We start from the raw sequence: 13,394 nt of genomic DNA, 5'->3' as shown, positions 1-13,394 counted from the left end.
GGTAAGACCAGTAACAGCAAGTATTTATCAAGTGCTAATCGTGCACCAGGCTTTACGATACACTCTTTCTTACAACTCCATGAACTGGGTACCATTATAATCCCCATTTTACAGAGGAAGAAACTGAGAGTTTACACAGACTGCCCAAAGTCACAGAGCCCATGACTGGTTAATCTGAGGATCAAACCAATCTGAATAATCCCAAAGCTGATACTTTTTATCTCTCTGCTAAATGGGCTGCCACATAGTGTAGAGAACCTTTGGAAGCTCCTTTATTTACATTGTTCTTGATGTTCCTGTCAACATCCTGGCATTGCACAGTGCCGTTCACAAACTGTGGGGTGCCCTGTCCACGGGATATCTGTTCATTTGCAGTTGAAGAGGGTCAAGAAGCCCTTAATGCATATTTTGTTAGGCGCCCTGACAAGTTCAGCTCATGCAGTAACTTTCACTTTGGTCTACAAAGGTCTTTTCTTTGAAGATGCTCAAAGCTTCATACGTGCAGGCTCATTGGTCAAGCTTGGAAGAGAATATTTGTCCCAAGCCACAGATGGAGAAGCCAACGGCCAAGGCAGCATGACTTGGGGACAGAGCAAGAGGCCAGTCACTCCCCTGGGCAGCACAGCATGTCAGTTGCTGAGTCCAGAATAGAGAGCGTCCAGAGCTGTGTCCACCGCACCAGGCTGACGGCCAAACTACTACCTAGCTCCACTGTTAACTAAATGTGACACAAGTAGGAGCAAATTGTCCAATTTTCTGTTGAAGGAGGGGGCCTGCCAGAAATACAGGAACCCTCACATTCATTACCCAACTCTGTCTTTATGTGCAGATATATTATTTCTTTTCCCATCTTCACAGGGGAGGGAGAGAATTTGGTGTGGGGGTGCAGCAGGGCACATAAGGGGACAGGGTTAGGACTGCCAAATTCACGTCAACTTGCTGACCTGGCACCAGTGTGCTAGTTAAACGAGCCCTGAATGTAAGACATTAATGCAAATATTTTGAATATTATTAATTAATATAATTAATTAACGCTATTGATGCTACAGTTGTGCAGCTGTCACATCTGAACGCCGAGGTGGTGCTTTTTATCATAAATGCCTTGAGTCTTTCCCTGAAAATCATCATGAAGACAGAAATTCCTTAGAAGTAAGAGCGGAAATTTGAACAGACTTCTGCTTTGTTAACCGTCTCATCAGCAGCAGCAACAACAAAATGGTACCCCAGGGCCACTGAGTTCAGTCCTATGAATGTTGGCAACACCCTCCTTTAGAACCTACCTCTGTTCTTGCCCTTGTAACAGCAGTACACTTCCATGGCACTAGTTAGGAAATTGTTGTAAAAACATATCTGTTTTAGAGGGAGAAAAAAGTATGCAACCCTCAAAATGTTGTTGTAAGTGAAAAATCATTCCAATTCAGAACACACATTACTTACTGCTCCATCCTGTGATAGTGATGACAGTGTGGAGTTTGGGAAAGCATAGGATTTCAGACCCAGCTCTACTGTTTGCCAGCTGTGTGATCTTGAGCAAATCACTTGACCTCTCTGATCCTCAGTACCTTTCCTATAAAACAGCATCAACCATAAAACTGCTCTGTCTACTTTACGGGTTATGGAAGAAGATCAAAGAAGGTTGCAAATATGAAAGCTCTCTGAAAGCCCTGTAAAAATGTTATTATTGATTTTCACTAGGTAAGTAATGAGGGTGAGAGCTTAGGAATAACTCAACCGAGGTACTATTTGTTCAGTCTTGAAGAAGTGAATGGCTCCTGGGAAATAGATGGCCGCGACAGTTTGAAGGACCTTAGACTTGCAAATCTTAGGGCTGGGCGGCAATTTAGCTGTGCACCCTGGTGACAGCCTCTTATATTCTAAGCTCTTGCTGTGACAATATTGGCTGCATGAAATCACTGTAGGCTTTCTCACCAGAGTTTATTGGGAAGAGGTCTACACACTAGGGCCTGGCCGAGGTGCCGGGCACAGAGTGCGGCAGTTGTACGCCAGGGAGAACAGCATTTCACGTGTTGTCCTATTACCTCCCTCCCTGGGGATCCAGCAGATGGAACAACAACAAAATCGGAAACCCAAGACAGACCTGTCAGTTTGACGCCTTTAAGCCTTCGCAGAATTCACAACCAAAATAAGGTAGAGTATCTATTTAGAGGAAAGAGCTGCAGAGACATAAGTCCACAGGGCAGATCTTCTTTCGTCTGAGCGTGGCTAATACCGTCTAGAGACCCCCACCTTGTAAGGGGAATTGTATCTGGTACCAGATGGGCACTTAAGAAAATCGGTTGAAAGAATATTATTGCTGGTAACAGTAATTAAGTAATTTTAACACAGGGTTTTGTATTTCTCTTCATTAAATTAAAAAAAATCTTTCCAAGTCAATTAGAATTTGGCAAATCCCAGCATGAGTAATTTTGCGTCTCAGAACTGTTAGGTAATATGCAGACCAGACCCCAGGTCGGGCAGAGCCACACGTGTTTTGGCAACAACTGGTGAGAAGATAAAGTATTTGATTATTGTTTTTTTGATAACTCCCAAAGAGAAAGCAAAGAAGCAGCAGATATGAACCAGACACTTCTCTCTTTTGTTTAGGCAAACATTTCCAACTACAGCCTTGTGATGGAGTCTGACCTGGGAACCTTCTTACCCTCTGGGCTGCAGTTCACCGGCAGTGAAAAGGCCAGAGCCATCGTGGAGGAGGTCATGAGCCTTCTGCAGCCCATCAATATCACACAGGTCTTCGGGGCCGGAGAAGGGACAGACATTAACTTCTGGATCGAAGCCGGAGTGCCTGGTAAGAGCAGAGGATGAAGCTGGGGTTCCTTATATACTGCTGGCGATTTAAAATAAAATTTCTATTCTAACATGCCACAGTGGATACTGATAGGTGAGTTAATACATGGAAACCCTTGACTTTATTTTTTATTGAAGTATAGTTGATTTACAGTGCTGTATTAGTCTCAGGTGTACAGCAAAGTGATTCAGTTATACATATATATATATGTATTCTTTTCCATTATAGGTTATTAGAAAATATTGAATATAGTTCCCTATGCTATACAGTAGGTCCTTGTTGTTTATCTATTTTATATATATATCTAAAAATCCCAAACTCCTGATTTATCCCTCCCTGCCCCTTTCCCCTTTGGTATCAATAATTTTGTTTTCTATGTCTGTGATTTTGCTTCTGCTTTGTAAATAAGTTCATTTGTATCGATTTTTTTTTCGATTCCACATATAAGTGATACCATGTGGTATTTGTCTTTCTCTGACTTGCCTGACTTAGTATGATAATCTCTAGATCCACCCACGTTGCTGCATATGGCATTATTTCATTCTTTTCTGTATGACAGAAGTATTCCATTGCATATACACCACATCTTTATCCATCACCTGTTGACGGATGCTTAAGTTGCTTCCATGTCTTGGCAATTGTAAATAGTGCTGCTATGAACATTGAGGTGCATGTATCTTTTCAAGTTAGATTTTCATCTTGGAAACCCTTAGCTTTTGTCTACAAGATATAATCTGATAATTTCCAAAATTGGGGTAATAATACTCTCTGTATTTGTTTACCCATCTATCTTCTCTTTCTAAAATGTAAGTTACTCGCTCCAAGAGATCATGATTTAATGATTCTGGGGCTGGGCCTAGAAATCATTTTTTTAAAATAGGTATTGTAGCACAAGTGACCTCCTGACCAAAATAGAAGAAATAGAGTACAAGGCAATTATTACTACCAACATCTTTCTAGTTTCAGTCCTGTGCTAGGGGATCTTCTCTGACCCAAGTAATTCCCTACCCAAAACCACGATATCTGAAATTTTACCATTAGAGATTTATTCTTTGAGATTGGGTATTTGTTGCTCATAGTTTTTCCTAATGCAAAGACTACTGTAAGAGGCTGGACATAAACAAATTTACCTGATCAGTGATTCATCAGGTTGATATTTTTAAGACAAGTCCTTGGCAGGGATAAAGTTATGTAATAGGAGTAGGCCTGGGATGGTTGCAGGACTAAAAAGGGGAACAGTCTTAAAGAAGACAAACTTACACTGCTTCCCAAATTTGCCCTAGACTGGCCATGGGAAAGGGTTACTGATGATATTAGACCTCTATGACCTGAGGTTGTTCCCTCAGCACTGTTATATCCATAATCAAAAACATTGTTAGAAGATCCATTTGCAAATTATTCTGTATTTGTATCATGCAAACAGGAAGTCCAGCTTTTGAATAGTTTCCAGAACCACTTCTATAGGTACAAAACATTTCACAGGTTTGAAATGAAAGTGTCTCTCTAGATCCATCCCACCCCAGCTTTTTATTTTTTCAGCCTGCAAAATAGCATACTGCATGGATTTAAGATTTTTAAAAAGCTCACTCTTGAGATATTATAGATTATTTAAAACATATTTTAGATTTTAAGGTTTGTAATAATCTTTCACAACAAAAAATAGAAGGAGCTTGTCTTTATTCTAAGGCAAGGAGCTAAATTCTCTGCAACGGCTTGTGTATATTTTAACCCCATTTTGAAATATCTTAAAACAACATTTCCGTTTTCAGTGCTGTGCATCTTCTGGTCAGCCCCGAGACTCTCTGCCTGCATGTCCTTTTTAATCACTATCAAAGCCTAGGGGAAGGGAGTTTGCCCTTTAAGTTGTATAAAATGATTTTGTTGAGTTTTAGATTTTTCTTGACCCTTAAATCTTTTAACAAGAATCTTCCTAAAATTTGAGAAAAGCTAAGTAAATTTGCTGGGAGTTAGATGACAGATTGTGGGTGAATTAGAGTGGAGACTCGGGGAGGTAAGAGGGGAGGTGAGGAGCTGAAACTAAAGACAGAAGTAGAATTTTAAAATGTATACTCCATCCTGCCAGGTATTTTTTGCTTTTGTTGCATCACATAAGTGGTAATCAGCTCTAGCGTCATTCCTTCCATGCAATACTCCGTAAGAGCAGCTCTGTTTGGAATTAACAAGTGGATTTGACTGTCTCCATAAAGATAAAGAGGCCTTTCCTCTTGCCACGGTGGAGTGGAGAATTTATGGTTGCTTAAGAATTAATGTGAGTATAATTTATTACGCTCCTGCTAGTTATCAGACACCCAGTTAGACTTTTTCAAACGCTGTCTGTTTTTACCTGTACAACCATCCTAAGAGGAAGGTGCAATTATTCCTACTCTGCAGATGAAGAGACAGACTTAGAGGGACTAAGTGACCTGCCCAAGTCTACCCTGCTCTTAAGTGCAGAAGTCACCCTGAGAACAGGCCACTTGGGTTTCAAGGCTGGTGGCCCTTTTCCCACAATATGCAACAACATAGGGGCGTCTGGAATGCTGAGATGGTCTTCCAAATCTATGGCAGTGTCTGAAATGTTTATCTTACTCAGCTCTTGCTTATGCAAAGGATTTCAGTTCATTCTTGCTCCAGAATAATTTACCCCTGGGGAAAGGAGTTTGTTATTGTAAATAACTACTTATTTCTTCTCACATTCTTTGTTCCACTCCCCTTTCTGTCTCTGCAGGTCAGGAAGGTTTATATAAACCCGGTCGTTCATTTAGACTGCAACGAATGTTTCCTAGAATTCTTTTTTATTTCCTTTAGAGTATTGTAAGACGGAACCAAACTATTACTACTTTCCCCTATAATTATTGAGCTAACTTTTGATGTTTCAAGTTTGGACACTTCCTAGAAGAAATAATGGGACAGTTTATTACTTTTGTTACCCATTGAAACTATCAGAAACTTTAGAAAAAGATGAAGAATCATAGTTAATCTGAAAAAGAAAAGAAAAATATGCTAGTTTTGTGTACTCTAAATTCTTAAAGATATGGCAAATTACAGTAAGTTAAACCTAAAGATAGGACTCAAAATACTAATTAAGTTATTATTTAAATAACTGCTCCCCTAATTTTGAACAACTAATGAGAAATATTTCCAAACGCCATCCTTCCTTTCTTCTTTCCCTTTTTCTTATTCTTTTTCCATTGAATTAATAAATATTTATTGTGCCCTTCCATGTTTTGGGCCTGTCAAATTTCTGTGGTCTGATGGCTGGGCCACAGTTTTTAATGTTTCATGTATACTCAATATTAAAATACTAATTCAGAGCACAGATGGAATTCAAATTCAACATGATTTTCATTAATTATAGAAGCCAGAGAGAACAATTTATGAAATCGTCTTTAGGAGAGATGACACTCTTTATCTATCTAGGTGATGTCCATGTGGACAGGATAACTCACATAAATATAAGGCTCTGGGGGGAGGAAGTTTAAAAAATAACGTCTAGATGTATTTTCCACATGAACTCCCTGTCCCAGGTCCCATGTCTACCTCCTTCCTATTTTTCTCCTCCAAGTCCTAGATGCTCTTTCGGGTTCACTCCGTATTCATCAGTGTCTGCGAATCCTTCTTTCACAGCCCCTGGTGCTCTGTTGCTTTTCCGAATTTCTAAAACACTTCTGTAGCCTGCAGTCTGGCACTTGAATTACACACTAACATCGTTCTTGGGTTACTAGGAGTTTATATGCATCCTGCTTCCTAGACTCAGTGATCAATTTTTTGAGGTTAACATTTCTATATCTTTGCCTCCTCTGTAGCTCTTAATTTTGGGAAACATTTAAATTCTTGTAAATCTGACAAGAACAAAAAAACGAAAACATAGACATAGTTGTTTTCTCGACAAGCTTTGGATCTCTCAGCTTAAGAGTATGGAAAAATAAAGGATGTTGAGAAAAAAAGACATAAAACAAAAAATACTGGAAGAATGACATAAATTAAGGAGGCTAGAGCAATTAAAATTATTTCTCTTAAAGGAGTAAAGACTGAGAGAAGATGTTGAATAATATCGTCTAACACTTTAATGATTCTCATACATAAAACAGTAAACAGTTGTTCCCTGGCTCTTTCAAAGATAGTACAAGAGCATGATTCAAAGTGGTCCAAGAGGGATTTAGGTTAATCTGTATTCACTCCAGACAGCAAAGAGGCTTTAAATCTTAAATTTTTGCCTAATTCTCTAATTAAAATTTCCAGGTTAGAATGAGAAGAGTCTATTTCATTCTGGACAGGTCACAAGTAAGATATAATTCATGGTTCTCAGATGTCCTTAAATGCATCCTTCTTGAACACTTTTCTTTAGAAACTTCTATAAAATATACACTAATGAAAAAAATTAGATACTCTTTTAACGTGACCTGTGGGAGTGAGCCTGCCCTTATCTCATACCTCCCAATAAGATTTTCTCCTCTGCTTCAGAATCTGAGAGTCAACCTTTTACTGATGATATTGGCAAGTGGTAGACAATGTGCTGGAAAGAATTAATGTGTGTCCTGGCTTCACAACTTTGAACGGCATGTGCTATCTTAGGCATATGATGTAATTTTTCTCAGCCTCATGCATTTATTATTAAGAATTCTTATTACCCATCTGCTGTATGGAACAATAGTAAAGAAGAGAGACAAGATTTGTATTCTCACAATGTATACGGTCTAGTGAGTGAGACTTGCTTATCTCATATGCAAGACAGGCATGGTCACCACTGCACCCCACCCCCCATGCATTCCTCCTCCTCTGTCCCCATCTCACTGACTGGCACCACCTTCCGGAAACCACACAATCATCCAGGACATACAATCGAATACTCCCCAAGTCCTGTTTATTCCAAATCCTTCCAATTTTTAAAACGTATTCCCTTCTGTCTAAGCCACTCATTAGTACTCACCGATTTTCCCATAGCAGCCTCCTACTAACATCTCAGCCTGCGTGCCTCGTTCCCTTTCCTCTGCTTGGCTCACTGCTTCCAAAGTGAACCTTCTAAATGGAAAGTCAGTCTATCAGTTGGGATGCTTTGGGCTGCAACATAACACAGAAGACCATACTTAGACTGGCAGCAAGGGGATTTTCACATTCATTTTGAAAGAGAACTTTGGAGCTGGTGGTTACGGAAAGCTTGATTTAGTCATGAACCACATCAAGGACTTTGGGTCTTGACATCTTCTCACTTTGCCTACCTCAGCGTGTTGCCTTTTGTCTTCAGGCTTGTCCCCTCATTGGCTGCAGTTGTTCCAGGCAACAATTTCTCACACTTCGTGCAAGAGTGGAAGAGAGAATGTCCACAAAGGGCAGCTCTTTTTAACAGTGAGGCAGTCCCAAAGCAGCTTTTTCCTGTTTCACTGGCCAAATGTGTAACACGTGACTGTGGCCAAATCAGGCAGTGATAAAGGAGTGGAATTCCCAAGACCGGCTTAGATTGATTAAATTTTACTTCCTGGGCCTAGGATGGGGCCCAGTCTCCACTGAAAATGTAGGCCCCTGATGTGTGGGGAAAATTGGCGTTCTTTAGAAAGACGATGGGATTTCCACTGGTAAGCAGCTGAGAGTGGCAGCATGCCTGATCATCTCTCCTCCTTGCTTAAAATCCGTTGGTGTCTCCCCGTTGTCTTCAGAGTATCACGTTCTGTCCACCCGGGGCTGGTGTGCAGCCTCCTCTCTCATGGCTGCCCTACGGCTTTGCATCCTTCTCTCGTTCATGCAAGGCTCGCTCCCTGAAGTCCTGGTGCACCCTGTGCTCTCGGCTTCCTCGCCATCGTCCTGCCCGGTTCTGCCTTCAGCAGTGGCCAGTTCCTCCTCACCCGTGGTTCAGCTCCTTGCTCCCCTCTCACAAGCCCTCCTTGATCGCCAGCGGTCTGGGTGAGTGACCGTGGGGATGTGCCCGCAACACCCCGTTCACCTCCCCTCGTGGTGCTTACCCTTTCAGAACTGTCACTGATGATGGATTTCTCGTAATTCCCAGAGCCTGAGAAGAAGTGCCTGGCCATTGACAAAACATGCTGATCAAATGCCGAAGCACTAGGGTCTGGGTTTGTAGGAAGAGGAGAATATGAGAGAGCTGGGAAGCTGTAATAGCAGAACCATAGTTATGATGACTTTAGTGATAGCTTTGCTTCGCTGAGCTGTCCTCTTTTCTTACATATTGTTTTTAAAATCACATTTTAACTTCTTTCATCTTTTTATAGTAGTTCAAACTCTATATTGAAGTACCAAATATGCAGATAACTCAGAATTTCATATGTTTTCCATCTTGCTGCTTTCTGATACCTGATATGGCACTAAGTGGAGCTATATTAAAGTTTGTCATCGCTACACTTCCAAAGGCCGTTCTTCTAAAAGTTTCCAAGGGAGGAGAAGATCAGGATGCAAGTAGGAATGTAGTTTGAAAAGTCAGCCTCTGGACCCGGATCCCTGTTTTCCAGTCCCCAGGTGTAGCAGTGCAGTACAGCAGTTCTCTGTCCCCTGGTGCCCCTAGTTAAAAGATGGCTCCTTTATGGAAAAAACAAAAAACAAAAAACTCCATGCCATTGATGTTTGAGAGACTGATGCCGCTTGGTGACCTCAGCCCCCTGGGAACATGAAAAGGGCACTCCCTGGTTTGTGACTATGGCCCTCATTTAAATAGCCTGGCAGTTTTGTTCCGTCGCCATGCCTGTCTTCAGTGCCTGCTGCAAACCAGGCACTCTAGACACTAAGGACAGAGCATGAAAAGGGCTTAGCAGCTCTCTTCTCTTGTGGAGTTTACATTCTGGTGGGGGATGGGGAGAGGGCAGGGGGAGGAGACAGGCTATAACAAAGGAATCAAGAACGAAGTAAAACGAGAGTGATAAGGGGGTTTCAGAGAATTATAGCAGGTGACTACCTCTCACCTGTAACTCAGGTGGGTCAGAGCCCCTGCTTTACTGTTCGTCAGCTGGTGTGTGTGACACCCACAGCAACGCCACACTACCGGGCATCGCTTCTCAGGACGGCGAATAACGACAGCTAGCAGAATAGGCTTCTTCTGTGCTTCCCTCTTGTAGTAGACCTGCTGCAGCTCGAGAGAAGCTGCCGGGTACCTTGACCAGAGCAGGCCTGGCTCATGCCCTCTAGTATGACTGCCTGTAGCCTAGAAGGAGTGGAGGGCACTTCTACCACCAGGCAGTTAGCCGTGCGCTGCCTTAGGAAGTTGCTTCTGTTGTTGTCTGGTCTGTTATTTGAAGCACACGCTTTCGCTTTAAAGTTAATATACTTTGTATTTTGTCTCCTTAACTGAATTGAAAACCAAGAGAGTATTTTTTGCAGGCTTATATACCCAAGACCCATAATGACCTGGAGCACAATAGGTTTCCAATAAATGTTTACTGAGCAGATGCATTTGATTTGAAGATGAACGCACAGAAGAGTTAAGTGATAGTAAAAGGAAGTTTGGGTCTAGCAGCAAGGTAAACAACACATGCAGAATAGTTGTGGGAACTCATAGGGTGGAAGACAGGAAAGGCCTGGAAGAGGTGAACTTGAGCTGGATACTGGCGTATCTGTAGTGTCAGAATGGACCAAGGGGCAGAGAAGGGCCCTCCTGGTGACAGAAGTTGTGTGAACAAAGGCAAATGTCCCCACTGGGGATGGTGGGGAGGATGGCTTCCCAGGGCAAAGGAATCTTCTTGGAGAGCAGTGGACGGTAAGGACAGTTCCGTATCTCTGAGCCAGATGAAGAAGAGGCATAAACTTCAGGAGGAAACTCTTGTAGTTGATGCAACATCACGGGAAGTCTTCAGTAGAAGATGAGAGCAGGGTTTTAGAAGAGAATACATAAGACTCAGGCCAGGGGACACAGGTCACACTCAAGTAGGAGGATAAGACCTGGAGTGAGAAGGGAGCTTGAGGAAGTAGCAGTTTACAAACAATCCCTTTAGAAAATCAGAGGACAGTGCTAAATTATTGCTCTACTTTCTGCACAGTAGTGACCCAATAAGCCACTAGGACTTAAAATTCTCCATCTACTATTTCCCGTGCCTGCTAATAATGTAGCCTGGAAAACTTTCACTTCCGTTAACTGCCCCTTTCAAGGTCTCAGAGTTAGTTCTTCTGGTTTCCCTTTCCTATGCACTTGACTTCCCATCAGTTTCACTTAATGCTTTACAAATACTCTAACTGACCCCTTACGTAACACTTCATTCAGCAGGTAGCTCTGTTATGTATAAATTATGGAGGATGCAAAAATAAGACATGGAATCTTTTCTCTAGGGGCTCACAATGGAGGACTGACTGTGATTTGGGGTTTACTTAATAATCATGAAGACAAGAAGGAAGACTTCATCATGGGAAACTAAATAAAGCTGCACTGAAATTTTGTAAGAAAATAATCTGACATTACCTGAAAGCCAATAGAGTTTAGGAAGTATGATTTCAAAATATATTTCCTCCTTGTCAGATGTGTGAACTCTGTCTGTCCCTACTTCAAGTGATGAGAGCCTGTAAAATTCAGTAGGGCCTGTCATACTAGGTAATTTTAAATATGGTTGAAAATTTTTTATTACAGAAAATTTCAAACATATGCAAAAGTAAAAAGAATAGTCTAAGGAACTCCTGTATACTCATCGCTCAGGAATTTTTCATCAATGGGCAGTTTTATTTCATTTATACCCCAATCACTCCTCTACACCAAGATTATTTTGAAGGAAATGCCCAACAGAATATACTTTATATCATTTAATTTGTAAGTATTTTAATTTGTAACCCTAAAAGGTAAGGAGATATATATATATATATATATATATATATATATATATATATATATATATATATATATATATTTACAAATATATATATATTTACAAAAATATGTATATAAATATATATATATATATTTACAAAAATAAATATTAAAAAGGTAAGGAGGTGTATATACATAAATATTTTCAGAAGAAGAATAATATTGTAGTCATATTATTCCTCTTAAATATCTTAGAATAATTTCTTGATATCATATCCTATGTATGTCCAGTTTTCAAATGTTTCCAGTTTCCTCTAAGCTGTATTTTCTTCTACAGTTTTCTTGTTTAAAGCAGGATTCCAGTAAGGTTCAAACAATGCAATTGGTTGATGTGGTTGATGTCTCTTAAGTCTCTTCTGATCCGTGGGTTCCACCTTCATCTTTCTTGCCGCTTGTCTGTTGCAGAAACCAAGTAATCAGTCCCATGGGATTTCCTACAGCCTGGTTTTAGGTGATTCCCTTCCCGCGGAATCAGTTAACATGTTCCCACTCTCTCATATTTCCTGTGAATTGGTAGTTAAATCTAGAGGCTTGATCTGATTCAAGTTTGATTTTTTCTTTTTTTTACTTTTTTTTGGAAAAAATACTTCTTAGGTATTGTCGTTTATTTCCACTGTGAGTAATGTCTAGCTTTCTCTTTTTATGATGTTAAGTCATTGAAGATTATTGCCTAGGTCTGTTATTTCATTGCAGGTTGCAAAATGATGATTTTGATTATTAGTTGAAATAATTCTCTAAAAAAAAAAACTTTCCCCCCATTGACTATCTGATTACCCTGAGGTACTTTTGCATAAGAAAAGTAGGATAAATGCTTCAGTCTTTCCCTTTATTTACCTATTTTTACAATTATTGGTTGATCCGCTAGTATCCTCCAAAGATAACTAAATTGGGTTGATTTTTCCCATCTTATTTATTAATGGATCTAAAATATATAGACGTGCTTTATTCTGTTGTAGTAGTTATGCTTATTAATGCTCAAATTATCCTACTTTTGGCCGATGAGAGCCTCTTTCAACTGGTTCCTGAGTCCTTTTGACACACCCTTGTAGTCCCTGACAGTGTCCTAGATTTCTGACATGACGGTGTTCCCGGCTGTCTTGTATATTTCCTATTCCTGATCTGGAATCAACTATCTCTCCAAAGAGCTCCAGTTTCTTCTACGAGGTCATGGAGTTGAGAGGCCACAGTCTGAACACTAAGTATGCTCATTGGTACTGGCCTGGTCATTGCTTCTAAGCCTTTTTAGTGAATAGAACTAGAATTTCTTTTTCTCTAAAGAAAAAAGATAGTACGAATTATATATTTTCATTTTAAGTTCAGGACTTCAAAGCTGTACTTTACCTCAGTGGTGTTATGTCTGTATCTCCTTTTTCCTTTGCCAGAAATCCTGGTTCCTAGTAAACAACATAACCGCTCATTTGCTTCACCCCACAGCATGCACAGTGGTCTCAGAATAACAACACCGCATGATCAACAATGGCGTGATTATTAAAAATAGTTTGTTTACTGCAGGTCATTGTTTGTCTTTGGGATATATATTCCACTAGATACATATAAATTTCTGTTAACCTGCAATGCAATTTACCCTGAACATGATATTTCCATCCTTCATATTTTTGTCTTAAAATTCACAACTACTGATTTCTAAAATGTTTAAATGCTCTTTATAATTTTTCTTTATAAAATGAGAAAGAGGTTACAGGTAGGAATAATTATGAGACTTACTAAAATAATTACCTTGGAGTGTCACAGCTGGATCCTCAAGGTGTATATTGCCTGTTCTTAGTAGATCTG

The 13,394-nt window shown here is 40.2% G+C and overlaps 1 protein-coding gene across 6 annotated transcripts in view; it reads left to right on the top strand.

The window, feature by feature from the left end:
* The window catches only part of CPQ (carboxypeptidase Q), a 391,868-nt gene that overhangs the window by 327,263 nt on the left and 51,211 nt on the right, over positions 1 to 13,394 (top strand). For 4 of the 6 annotated variants that reach the window (XR_010377057.1, XR_010377056.1, XM_031439365.2 and 1 more), the window contains exon 7: positions 2,605 to 2,806. Coding sequence is in view for 4 of the 6 variants with exons in the window: in XM_031439365.2 (XP_031295225.1) it covers positions 2,605 to 2,806 (202 nt within the window). In the remaining 2 variants the exon portion in view is untranslated. Of the gene's footprint in view, positions 1 to 2,604; positions 2,807 to 11,071; positions 11,179 to 13,394 lie in introns of those variants that run through there. The other 2 variants (XM_064476947.1, XM_064476949.1) reach the window with 2 other exon arrangements.

This window comes from Camelus dromedarius, chromosome 20, assembly GCF_036321535.1.
Source record: "Camelus dromedarius isolate mCamDro1 chromosome 20, mCamDro1.pat, whole genome shotgun sequence".
NCBI lineage: Eukaryota > Metazoa > Chordata > Mammalia > Artiodactyla > Camelidae > Camelus > Camelus dromedarius.
The sequence above is the reverse complement of the archived record's forward strand: the minus strand, read 5'-3'. Positions and strand labels throughout refer to the sequence as shown.